Raw genomic sequence first — 13,142 nt, forward strand, 5'->3', positions numbered from 1 at the left:
TGGCGGCGGGGCAGGGGGGATGGTGCTGACCCGCCCTGCCTGCAGTATGCAAATTAGCCGCCATCTTTGTTGGCAGTTAATTTGCATATCATGCTGATTAGCCAATGGGAGGCGTAGCGAAGGTACAGTCAATTACCATGTTTGTCTATTATTAGATTAGACAGATTCTTTCTGTAGCACAAAAGAGCTACAAAAGAAGATAAATATGCATTCAATTGCAATCACCAAAATAACAGTTTCATTTAATCTGATTTTTACTTGTGAATGAAAGAGACATTTTACTTGTTAACACACACCTAATATTTTTTCACTATTCATGAAGAGCTACTTAAATGGCTGAAGGACATATTCTTGACAAAGTTCTTTGTTTATCAATATATTCACAGCAATTAGTTAGAATACTTTATATGAAGGTCAGGGATAGTTATAAATAACCAAAAATGAACTCCAAATATGTGTAACTCTTGTTTACAGAATCTTTATCATAGGGAATACACATGGTGGGAGAGGGTAGGAAGGGTTCTTGTAATAATTTTAATCCTAGCCTCAGCAGTGAGTTCATTGATTCCCTTTTATCCATCTTATCTTTCTTTAAAATGCAAATAACTCAAATTCCTGATACTTACATACCTACAAGTATTTCAAAAGAGAAAAATTTGGTCTACCTCACAATTTTGTCTAGGGCCAGCCAATTCTACATAGTTAAAAAGAGGCCTTTATATTGTTAAAAAAGATTTTGAAAATAAAAATGATCACATTTTGAGAAATTAATTTTGAGGATGTAGGTTCCAAAAAGAACAACTAATAACCAATTTATATAAAGAAAGAAGGTATCACATATGTTTAACTTTACTCCTTTTCTTCTTAAAGGTCCTATTTTATCTGTGGTTTAGGAATTGGATGACTAGAATGCCCAAGGAGGAAAGGGGAAAGGAACAGGGAAAGGTAATTGATGCTTTTATGACGGGAAAGTAGTCTAACGGCCCAATTGCTAAAAATGACCTCATTTCCATTTTCCCCTGTCATTTCAACATCACAATGCTTGAAACATGTCAAGTTCAAGTTCAAAGGCTTAAAATTAAAAGGTGTATAATTGTCATACCAAATTTTCTCAGTTAGGTGTCACAGAAAGGCTTGCTTTTCTGATCTTTACAAAATAACCGGGAATCTAGGATTGGATAGGTTAATTTGATTGACTTCGTTTGAAGTTAATCCTTTCTCTTTAAAATACTCTTGCATTCTCAAAGCTACTTAATTTTTATCCTAATTGGCAAGAATAGTAAGTGCTGTTAAAATTGAAATAAACTATTAAAGTTTTGAAAGACTATTTTATTTTAATCACAACTTAATAAATCATTAAGACATAAGAATGCCTTACCTGTTGTACAAATTTCTGATCAATGTATCGCTTTGCAATGCTAGGCTGGAAATCAGGGCTTTCCAAAAATCTTAAGAAGAATTCATACACCAACTATGAGAGAAAATCAAATAAAAGTTAAGATGATGCCAAAAAATATTACCCTAAGTTAATGTCATACCAAAAACACACCTCCCTTACCAACAAGTAGGGAAATTTCAGATCTCATTAGAAAAGAAATAAGTTGTAACAGTTTTTTAAAACTAAATATACACAATTTGGTCTCATAAGCTGTAAATTTTGAGAATTGTTTATTGCTTTACATCACTCATCGAAATGTTAAATTACAGGAGCTAGAAAATAAACATGGTGCCTATTAAATATTTAATTAAGAAGACTACTTTTCAGCCCATATTCACTGGGAAAATATTTTCTCCAGTGGACCACTAAACTACCTCAATTTAATCTCCAGAGTTTGTTAAATACAGAATAAAAAACTCCATCCAGATAAGAATAAACAGGATTATAAGGGGCAGTGTATGAATAACAATAAAGTAAAATAAAAAATTTTCAGGTCTGCCCTAACTGGTTTGGCTCAGTGGATAGAGCGTCTGCCTGCGGACTGAAAGGTCCTGGGTTCGATTCCGGTCGGGGGCATGTACCTTGGTTGTGGGTGCATCCCCAGTAGGGGGTGTGCAGGAGGCAGCTGATCGATGTTTCTCTCTCATCGATGTTTCTAGCTCTCTATCCCTCTCCCTTACTCTCTGGAAAAAATCAATAAAAAAATATTTTAAAAAATTTTTTTTTCAGGTCTTTATTTAAAACTATAGTAGGGGGAAAAGAGTTAAATTGAAACCAGCATACCTTATCCACACTTGGGAAATAATGAACCAAATTATAGAAATACAGAGCTCAGGAAGGAATGTCTGTTCACCACAGTGAGTAAATTAGAAGTTACATCAGGCCTTCTACTTAAAAAGTGCCAGGATCTTAAAAGTAACAGCAAGCCCGACCAGTGTGGCTCAGTGGTTGAGCACTGACCTATTTTCATAGGAGGTCACAGTTCGATTCCCGGTCAGGGCACATGCCTGGTTTGCAGGCTTGATCCCTAGCGGGGGGGTGTGCAGGAGGCAGCCGATCGATGATTCTGTCTCATCACTGATGTTTCTATCTCTCTCCCTTCTCTTCCTCTCTGAAATCAATAAAAATATATATATTTTAAAAAGTAATAGCAAATGTTCACTTGCTGCCACAAATCAGAAAAATACTATTCAGTCAACTTGCCTCCATTACACCTACTCTATCTTTCAAGGAGAAAGGCAAATACACTAAAGTTTTTTGTTGTTGTAATCTAACAGCTATGAAAGGCAGAAGTATAGCCCAAAATGTACCTCAACTTATTAGCTATTAAACTATATATCAATCTGGCACCCTAAAAATAAAAAAAAAAGGATTTGATCCCAAAGTAAAAATAGTCATTCAATAAACATTTAGGCCACATGTCTGTGCCACTAAAGTAGTGATAAAAATAATGAAAAATAATGCACAATCTGCCTGTATTCCAGGCCAATACAGCAGGCAAGCCTCCCTAATTATCTAAAACGGGAGTGGGGAACATCCGGCCCACAGAATCATTTGGTCTGGCCCTGCTGAGGCATTAGGGGTGACGTAATTAAATGTCTGACCAAATATAGCAGGCTAATTTTTTAATTGATAATTTTGTATAACCCTTGAATGATCCAAATGGCCTTTGGCAGAAAAAAGGTTCACCCCTGATCTAAAAGGTATACAGAAAATTACTTTTTTTTTTTTTTTAAGAGTATGTGTTTTTTTCATTTGAGAGAGAAACATCAATTGATAAGCTGCCTCCTGCATGCCACCTACTGGAGATCGAGCCCACAGCCTGGCATGTGCCATGACTGGGAATCCAACCAGCAACCTCTTGGTGCATGGGACTACGCTCAACCAACTGAACCACACAGGCCAGGGCAGAAAACTACTCTTGTTGGTCCTCAATAAATATAAAGCAATAGCCGAAACTGGTTTGGCTCAGTGGATAGAGCATCGGCCTTCGGACTGAAAGGTCCCAGGTTTGATTCCGGTCAAGGGCATGTACCTGGGTTGCGGGCACATCCCTAGTAGGAGATGTGCAGGAGGCAGCTGATCGATGTTTCTCTCTCATCGATGTTTCTAACTCTCTATCTCTCTCCCTTCCTCTCTGTAAAAAATCAATGAAATATATTTTTTAAAAAATACAAAAATATATAAAGCAATAATACTTAGGGGGAAAAACTGTTGCTCATTAATAATCATGAAATACTATAAGATACGACTAATCTCCAACTACTAAAATGACATTTCTTCTGTCCCTTCTTTTGTTTATTCCATTCTTCCATTGCTCATTAGCATTTCCATTACAGTGTGAAAAAGTAAAGAGATACTAGTAAACTGAAAATTAGTACATTTTTAGGAAATTCATGAAAAGGACTAGAGGAACAGAAATTTGAAAGGTTTTGAAATTACATGTGCTTATTCTCTCATAATTTAACGTTTGTTTTTTGTCCTGTCAAATTAATTTCTAGCATCAAGGATTTAATAAGTTAAATGTAAAATGTAAACTTTTAGTATAAGACAAAATTTTGGTGAATTGATTCGAAGTACATGAACAACAACAAGGAAAGAAACTTTCCTTGAACAAATTTCTTCAGTGCTGCAACTCTCCATATTCCCATTTATCAGAGCAGTTTTAATATTCCACTCTAAAAAAAGACAATTAAGTAATGATGTAGCAACAATATACTGACAAATCTATAAATCAGCTTATTCAGTAGTTTCTGAGTTCCTAACCATCTAATGGCCAAATTTTAGAACTGTATACCAAATTTTAGTTACTAGAAAGATTTTAAATTACATATATATATATGTAATTAGAGCAGAGCATGTAAGTCAAGGGATCATGAATGAATGTAAATTTCTTACATGTGTATCTGTGTATTTGTTTGGGGAGAAAACTCAACTTATAAAAATCTTATTCTGAAAGCAATTCACCACCTCCTAAAATGTTAAGAACTATTAGTTTCAGAAAATTTATTTAATATCTCAAACCATATCAGTGAAATAGAAAGCATACTGTTTATTTGGCTGAATTTCCACTATTAATTTCCATAGGCAGATAAAAATACCTTAATTTTTCAAATTGTCCCCTTGACCGGGCGTTTGACCAGGGGGTGGGTCCCTCTCCCCAGCCGGCCCAGCCCGATTGGCCCCAATCGGGGTGGGCCAGCTAGACCCCACCCATGCACAAATTTGTGCACTGGGCTCTAGTATAATGTATAAAGAGCTAATTTTTCTGACAATAGTCCCACAAAGGAGTGGGATGGCAATGAAGGTATATTGGACCAAAGTTTGTTTGTTTGTTTTTTTTCTTAAATATTTTATTGATTTTTTACAGAGAGGAAGGGAGAGAGATAGAGAGTTAGAAACATCGATGAGAGAGAAACATCGATCAGCCGCCTCCTGCACATCTCCCACTGGGGACATGCCCGCAACCCAGGCACATGCCCCTGACCGGAATCGAACCTGGGACCCCTCAGTCCGCAGGCCGATGCTCTATCCACTGAGCCAAACCGGTTTCGGCTGGACCAAAGTTTTGAGCATTACCGAACTAGTATTCAACCAAACTAGATTGTTTTAAGATGCTAATTTCAATCCCTAAGGTAATAAATAAAAAACTATAAAGAAACATGGCAATTAAAATAGTACCGTAGAAAATACCTATTTATTATAAAAGGCAGTAATGGAGGAGGAGTAAAGGGACAAAAAAAATGTAAGACATATAGGAAATGACAAAATGGAAGATGCAAATCCTACCCTATCTGTAATTACATTACATGAAAATGTATTAAATATTCCAGTCAAATGACATATTGTCAAAATTGATTTTTTTAAAAACCGTGATCCAACCACATGCTGTTTATAAGAAACACAATTTAGATTCAAAGAAACAATCAGATTAAAAGTAAAAGAATGGAAAAGATGTATCATGCAAACAGTAGCCAAAGGAGAATTGAATGGCCATACTAATATCAGACAAAATAAACACAGAACCTCTTACTAAAGTTATAATGATAAAAGCCACCCATTGAGAAAGATGTAACAACTATAAATATATGTAGCTAACAATATGGCCCCAGAAATACATAAAGCAAAAACTAATAGGACTGAAGGTAGAAATAGATGAGTTAACAACAATAGTTAGAGACTTCAATATCTCACTTTCAATAATGGATAGAACTAAACAGAAGATCAACAGGGAAATAGAAGACTTGAATAACATCATAAACAAACAAGAGCTAACATTTCTATAGGATACTCCACCCAACAGCAACAGAATACACATTCTTCTGAAGCACACATGAAACATACTCCAGGATAGACTGCTCTGCCATAAAACAAGCCTCTAAATTCAAAAGGATTGAAAACACTCAAATTATATTTATTATCCAACCACAATAGAATAAAATTAGAAATCAATAACAAATGTGGGAGCCACAAATCTGTAGAAATTAAACACATCCCAAATTAACTAATGAGTCAAAAAAGAAATCACAAGGGAAATTAGAAAAATATTTTGAGATGAATGAAACAAAAAACACAACGTATCAAAACTATGGGCAACAAATGTTAAAGCAAAAACTTGTACATGAATGTTCTTAACAGGTCTAATCTCAATAGCCAAAAAAGTAGAAACCACCCTAATGTCTATCAAGTGATTAATGGATAAATGAATGGAGTATATTCAGCCATTAAAAGTTATATGCTGATGCCTGCTACAACACTGATTAACCTTGCAAATATGTTGCCCAGCTACCTGTTTCAACAAGCCTTCCAAGTGAAGTGGTTCTGAGCACACAGACATTTGAGGAAGCTCCGTTCCAGGCAGAACAGGCAACTCACCTTTTCCAAAGACCCTGTCCACTGCCCTGCCTCTGCACAGAATTCCTGAGATGCCTTTCTCTCTTCTTGGTAAAATCCTGCCTATATTCCAAGGTCCAGTTAGAGACACTGCTTTTTCCAGGATGCCATTCCTGATCCTTTCTTTCCTTGTTGGTAAATCCTCACCGAGGTTATTTTTTTCCACTGATTTTTTTTTTTTAGGGAGAGATCAAAGAGAGGGAAAGACAAGAGAGAAACATCTATGTGAGAAAAACATCGATTGGTTGCCTCCTGCACAAGTCCTGAGCCCCTGCTGGCCGTGGAGGAGCCTGCAACCAAGGTACATGCCGCCTTTGACTGAATCAAACCCAAGACCCTATGGTCTGCAGGCCGACACTCCATCCACTGAGACAAACCGGCTAGGGCTGTTAAGTATATCTTATCACAATTTTAAAAAGTAAAAAGCAGTATTTTGGGAAAAGAAAATAAGGTTAAAAAACTTAGACACTCTGATCAGAGAGAGAGACAGAGAGAGAGCGCGCCATGATTTCAGCAGAATATAATAAATATAAAAACTGTCAATACATAATTATGTTCCATACTTGTATGTGAGGCCAAGAAGCCTCAAGTGTGGGTTCATCCTCCTCTGGATCAAAATCTGGATTATCACTTGGAGGAAGAGTACGGAAGATATTTGCACTGATCTGTAAAGAAAAATAAATTTAGATTTATGTTCTTTGTTGTGTAATTGAACTCAACAATGCAAAATTAAATGTTCTTAAGATAACTTTATTTAAGAAAAAAGTTAAGTTGTGGCTATAAGCTTAGTTCAAAAAGCTAGAAACCGCTTCAAAATATGAAGTCAGGTACTGTATTTGTTTTTCTCTTTTCTCTATGCAAACTATTCTTCAGATGCCAAACTATGGAAGATTACAGATTACCTCTGGATTCCTCTTCCTTAAATTACAAATTGTTCTTTCCAAGTTTTGCTTTTAAAAAAGTTGGTCAGGAGAAGGAAGTTTGGGGGGAATGCATAGAGTTCTTAACTCTACCTATCCTTAACTTGATTCTCTTCACCTTTCCACAACTCCCCCCATATTCTAACCCAGCCATTTCCTTACCCTATAACCCAAAGAGTTTGGTAAAATATTTCCATTCATATATATATATACCACACACACTAAAAAAGAGGAAGGAGGTGGTAGAATGTCTTCACTACTATTATAGACATAGTTTATAATACCTCATGATGATTTAATTTACTGTATTTCATCTACTCAGACCTTTTAAAAAATTAATCTCTGAAATCAGAATGTGATTTGAGAGTTTTCATTTCACATCAATGAAATACAGTATTTATAATTTCATCTTTCACATTGTCTGTCTCAGTACCAAGGTAAACTATATATCCTTTTTCTCTAGCAAAGGGTAGATTGTGGTTCCAACTCACAATTATTTAAAGAATGAACAAACTAACAGACCAAATGGTTAGTCAACATTTAAGACCATAGTATTGAGATAAACTATTTGAGATAAACTATTTGGGGAATAGAGGATGAAACAAAGAGTATTTGGTGGTACAAGCAAATTTCCAACCATCTTATGAAGTGGCATCTATGGTAAGCCAAAAAAACTGCTAACAGTCAATTACTATAATCATAGACTTAGAAAAAGACATACACACACCCCCTCCACACACACTTTTTTACATGGGCAAAAAAAATTAAATCCCAAAATTTATTAGTTTATAGCAATTCCAGAATCATTTGACTCAAATATTTGACTACTTTCAATAATATCTAAGTCAACAACCTCATATAGATAAATAAAGTATCTTTACCAGGACTTTCAAAATTCCTGAATACAAACCATTTGAAATCAGGGGAAATATTGGTGGGAATATTGCTTTTCTCCCTGAAAATGTTTTTAAGCAATAAACACAAAATAAAAAACAAAACAAAACAAGAGGCTATCAATATTTACTATTTATATTCCCAAACTATCACCTTTTACTGTCTTTGGGAGTTTAGAAAGCCAACTTCATTTTAATTAATGTTCTCTCCATAGTTAAGCTTTTTTTAAAAAAAAAACACAAAAACATTTTATTGATTTTTTACAGAGAGGAAGGGAGAGGGATAGAGAGTTAGAAACATCAATGAGAGAGAAACATCGATCAGCTGCCTTCTGCACACCTCCTCCTGGGGATGTGCCCGCAACCAAGGTACATGCCCTTGACCTTTCAGTCCGCAGGCCGATGCTCTATCCACTAAGCCAAACCTGCCAGGGCTCTATAGCTAATCTTTTTAAAAAAATTTAAGGGCCCTAACCAGTTTGGCTCAGTGGATAGAGTGTCGGCCTGTGGACTGGGGTCCCAGGTTCGATTCCGGTCAAGGGCATGTACCTTGGTTGTGGGCACATCCCCAGTAGAGGTTGTGCAGGAGGCAGCTCTCCTTGATGTTTCTCTCTCATCGATGTTTCTAACTCTCTATCCCTCTCCCTTCCTCTCTGTAAAAAAATCAACAAGATATATATTTTTAAAAAGAAATGTAAGGCTTTTATTCATTTAAAAAACACACACAAATCCACCAAAATGCCCTAAGTCCTTTTAACTGGTCTTAGTACAATGTGATAAAGAAAACCAATTAGTATATCAGGGTGAGATTTAACTTTCCTACACATTTTGCTCTTCCCCCAGAACATATAGTAGGAAAGGGGAAGGAAATGAAGGCAACTATAAGTTATACTTGCTATATAAAAAATTCTATACTCTGGAGACATTTAAGCTTAAATTATGTACTCAGTGACTCTAATTATTTTAACTGATTTTTCTGTATTTTGTTAGTATGCATACAAAAATCACAAATTCTAAACAAATGTCTATTGTCTGATGGAGAATAAGGTTGAATTATCAATAAATAGTATCCTAAGCAATCTTGCTTTAACAAAGTTGGCAGTATTTTTCACATCAGATATTTTAAACATTTATATTATTTAACTTCTTATCCTGAGTTTTGATTAAAATTCAAGTGTTATAGAAACTAAAAATATTGTATTAAAAAATGTCCTAAATAAGAATTTTTTTTTAGGCCTGACTCCTTTATCCACCACTGAAATGTGGAGAGCCCCATAGTTTTCCATTGGGCTTCTCTTCTCCCTTCCAGTGGTTCTCAACCTTCCTAATGCTGTGACCCTTTAATACAGTTAGTTCCTCATGTTGTGGTGACCCCCAACCATAAAATTATTTTCGTTGCTACTTCATAACTGTAATTTTGCTACTGCTATGAATCGTAATGTAAATATCTGATATGCTATATGTGTTTTCTGATGGTCGCGACCCACAGGTTGAGAACCGCTGCTTTAGACTTTCTCTCTCAGTGACTATAAGCCCCATAACATTAATTATCTAACTATCTGTATAATCTTGAGCCTATATCTTTCTCCTAACCTCTACATCTGCATTACCCAGTATGGTAGCCACCAGCCATTGTGGCTATTGAATTCCCCAACTATTATAAGCAATGTCAGCATTATTGGAATGAATGAATAATCTTTCAAATGGACTATCTATTGAGCAAAGCAATTATTGTACACTTAAATAAGACTTATTAATTCACATTTACACCTCAGATCTTACTTGAATTTATATAAATCTGAGGAACATAAGTCTAGAGGCTTACCATTTTTACTATATCAGAATACGCTGATTCAACAATTACACCACGATTAGTTGAAACATACTCAACCAGTTCATTCAGTGTTGCTCTCTTAATTTCTTTGCTCTTCAAGTCTGAAACAGAGTCCATGAAATCAAACAGTACACAACACTGTTGCAACTTCTGACAGAAGAGTTCTTGTTGTTCATTTGAAGTGGCATCTATAAACAAAAATAAAGAAAAACTTAGAAATAACCTACTCAGTTGATGAACAAGAATAGATGGATCTAAAGACAAATGGTAGGGGAGGGAGGGGGTTAGGGAGCAACCAAAGACTTGTATGCATGCATATTCACATAACCAATGGACACAGGGGGCTTGCCTGGGGTGGGAATGGCTGGGGGCGGGGTGTCAATTGAGGAAAAAGGAGACATGTAAAACTTTAGGCAATAAAAGAAAAAAAAAAGAACCTACTCAGAAGTTACCTTTATATGCTTATTCATTTTGTAGAAACTATTCACATACATAAAACTTTTTCCAAAATTCTAGTGAGAAAATTTCCCATTTAATCCCAACATTCATTCCAAAAAATGGGATTTATACTGGACTCTTCCTTCATGCTCACTACCCACAATCAAGCATTAAATGCTATTGATTCTGTATCTATTATATATCTGGAATCTATCCTTTTCTTGTCATTTGCACTGCCATTTTAATGATTGTCATCATCTCTCATCTAGATTACAGGAATAATATCCTAACTGCTCCTCTTGCCTGGTGCCATAACCACTACAACTCCTGATTTATTCGCTCAACTACCTCAAAAGCTAAAAGCTTGCTAAAATAAGAATCAATCTGATCATACTCAGTATTTTTCAAGTATCTTCCACAAATTACAGAATGAAGCTCAAACTTCTGAAGATCATATACAAAATGCAGCTGTCTACTGTCAAGTCATCTCTTGACACTTTCTAGCATGCAACTTCACTTTGGGTAAACCATACTCCTGGAAATTTCCTGACAATTTTACTTTTTCCTCTATCTTGAATGACCTTTTCCCACATTCCCACTATAGGAACTCTCTCCATTTATTAAGTTTCCTCATATGCATATTCCCCTCTCAAAAGCTTTCTCTATGGCACTAAAGCTAAATTGGTTGGTTACTCCACTTTTACCCAAATGTATCATAGGTGCATATCTCTATTTTAGTATTTACTAGAGGCCCAGTGCAAGAATTCGTGCATGGGTGGGGTCTGGCTGGCCCAGCCCCAATCGGCCGAGTGGGGCCTAGCCTGTCAGGAGGAGGAGACGGGAAGAAGTTGGCCGGTGGGCCCGTCCCAATCATGGCCCAAATCAGGGCCAGGTCGCCTGGGGGGAGGAGCCCCGGGCGAATGGCTGGCAGGCCCCGCCCCTGATTGGTGGTGGTGGGGGCGATCGGGGGTGGAGCTGGCTGGTGGGAGGGGCTGCAGGAGGTTGGCAGGCTGGCCCCACCCCCTATATGAGTGTTACTGTTTCTTCACCATAATGGCCATGGTTGTTTAGTGGATACTCTTTAAATGGACTCATTGCTCCCTGTCAGTCCTTTTGCCACAGCTTCTCCAATGCTGAATTCTTTGTTGATATGACACAGTAGTTTATCACACCTGCACACCCCTTCCTCAGGAGGATTTGGATACTATATATTCTAAGTTTCTTCATTCTGTTAAATTTCTTACATCATACCTTGACTGGATATAACACTACTGAGTCACTCTTTCTTCCTTCCCTCTCCCTGTAGTGATCGTTCCATTGTCTTCAACAGTTAGGGTTTGGAGAACTGGCCTCCCCGAGGAAGGAGAAGAAATGAAAAGGGTAGCGGTCGTACGCCAATTACCATGTTTCTCTTTTATTAGTGTAGATAGTTTTTTGTGGCAATTATATTTTACATGTGTAACACTCCTAGAAAATATGAGGCCCTTAAAGACAGGAAACAAGTGTTATCTTTATCTCTCCCTCCCCAACCTCCCTCTATCTTGCATCTAGCACAGTTATCTGGCACAAAATAGGCATTCAATAAATGTTGATTGTTTTATCTTCAACTTATTACAAAAATATGGGCACATTATGTTGATTTGATTGTAACCTATTAAATCCTTTTGTTTCCAACATTCAAAAATAATAATAAAACTTTAATTCCAAACTTTCAAGTCTGTAAATAAGGACTTTCAATTAATTTAAATTTATTGAACTGATATTACATTTTTAAAAATCATATACTTCAATACTAATATTTAGCTCATGATATAAGAAACTATTCCTTCATTCAAGACCAGTACCTACTTTATATAAGATACTGGTAGGACTCATCATTAAAATGGTAATGTAACCAAGGGTGCCTATGCTTTTTATGTTTCTATTGATTTTGGAGAAAGAGGAAGGGAGAGGGAGAAATATTGATTGGCTGCCTCCTGGGGATCAAGTCTGCAACCCAAACATGTGTCCTGACCAGGAGTGGAACCGGGGACTTCTCGATGCAGGGGAGGACACCCAACCACCCAACCGAGGCACACTGGCCAGGGCATATGACTATGCTTTTTAAATTCTTGGGGGATAGAAAGCTAGTGAAATTACTGTGCAACTATATTCAATTTGCTGTTCTTAAAAAGTTGACTTAAAACCCTGGCTGGTGTAGCTCAGTTGGTTGGAGTGCTGCCCTGTACACTGAAAGGTCAAGGGTTTGATTCCCAGTCAAGGCACACACCTGGGTTGTGGGTGTATAAGGGAGGCAACTGATCAATGTTTATTTCTCATATCAATGTTTCTCTCTCTCTCCTCCTTCTTCTCCCTCCTCCCCTCTCTCTCTTCTCCTCTCTCTAAATATCAGTGTACCTGTCATCGGGTGAGAATTTTTTAAAAAGCTGATTTAGATAAGGTACTGCTAAAATGTAGCAGGTTAGATATCCTAAACCCATCTTGATTGGTCAATTTACTCAATAATAACTTAAAACAATTTTTACAATAAAACAGATGTGAATATTATAAAGAATGACAAAATGCACATGACTTCTGAAGTAAAGACATAAAGATTCTTAAAATTTTTTAAATTTGCTGCAGTCCATTTGTGGCTATGCCAGAAATGTCCCTGTGGTAGTTCCACACTTACAAAGGACTTGTATAACACTCTCTGTTCCAAATTCAATAATGGCCCTTTGCTACAT

The 13,142-nt window shown here is 36.6% G+C and overlaps 1 protein-coding gene across 4 annotated transcripts in view; it reads right to left on the minus strand.

The window, feature by feature from the left end:
• The window catches only part of PPP2R5A (protein phosphatase 2, regulatory subunit B', alpha), a 69,203-nt gene that overhangs the window by 23,704 nt on the left and 32,357 nt on the right, over positions 1-13,142 (minus strand). For 2 of the 4 annotated variants that reach the window (XM_005865167.2, XM_014538794.1), the window contains exons 2-4: positions 9,970-10,166; positions 6,895-6,996; positions 1,379-1,471 (exon numbers count right to left, since the gene is read on the minus strand). In XM_005865167.2, coding sequence (XP_005865229.1) covers positions 1,379-1,471; positions 6,895-6,996; positions 9,970-10,166 — 392 coding nt within the window. The remainder of the gene's footprint in view (positions 1-1,378; positions 1,472-6,894; positions 6,997-9,969; positions 10,167-13,142) is intronic. The other 2 variants (XM_014538796.1, XM_014538797.1) reach the window with 2 other exon arrangements.

The sequence above is a fragment of the Myotis brandtii genome, unplaced genomic scaffold, assembly GCF_000412655.1.
Source record: "Myotis brandtii unplaced genomic scaffold, ASM41265v1 scaffold197, whole genome shotgun sequence".
Classification (NCBI taxonomy): domain Eukaryota; kingdom Metazoa; phylum Chordata; class Mammalia; order Chiroptera; family Vespertilionidae; genus Myotis; species Myotis brandtii.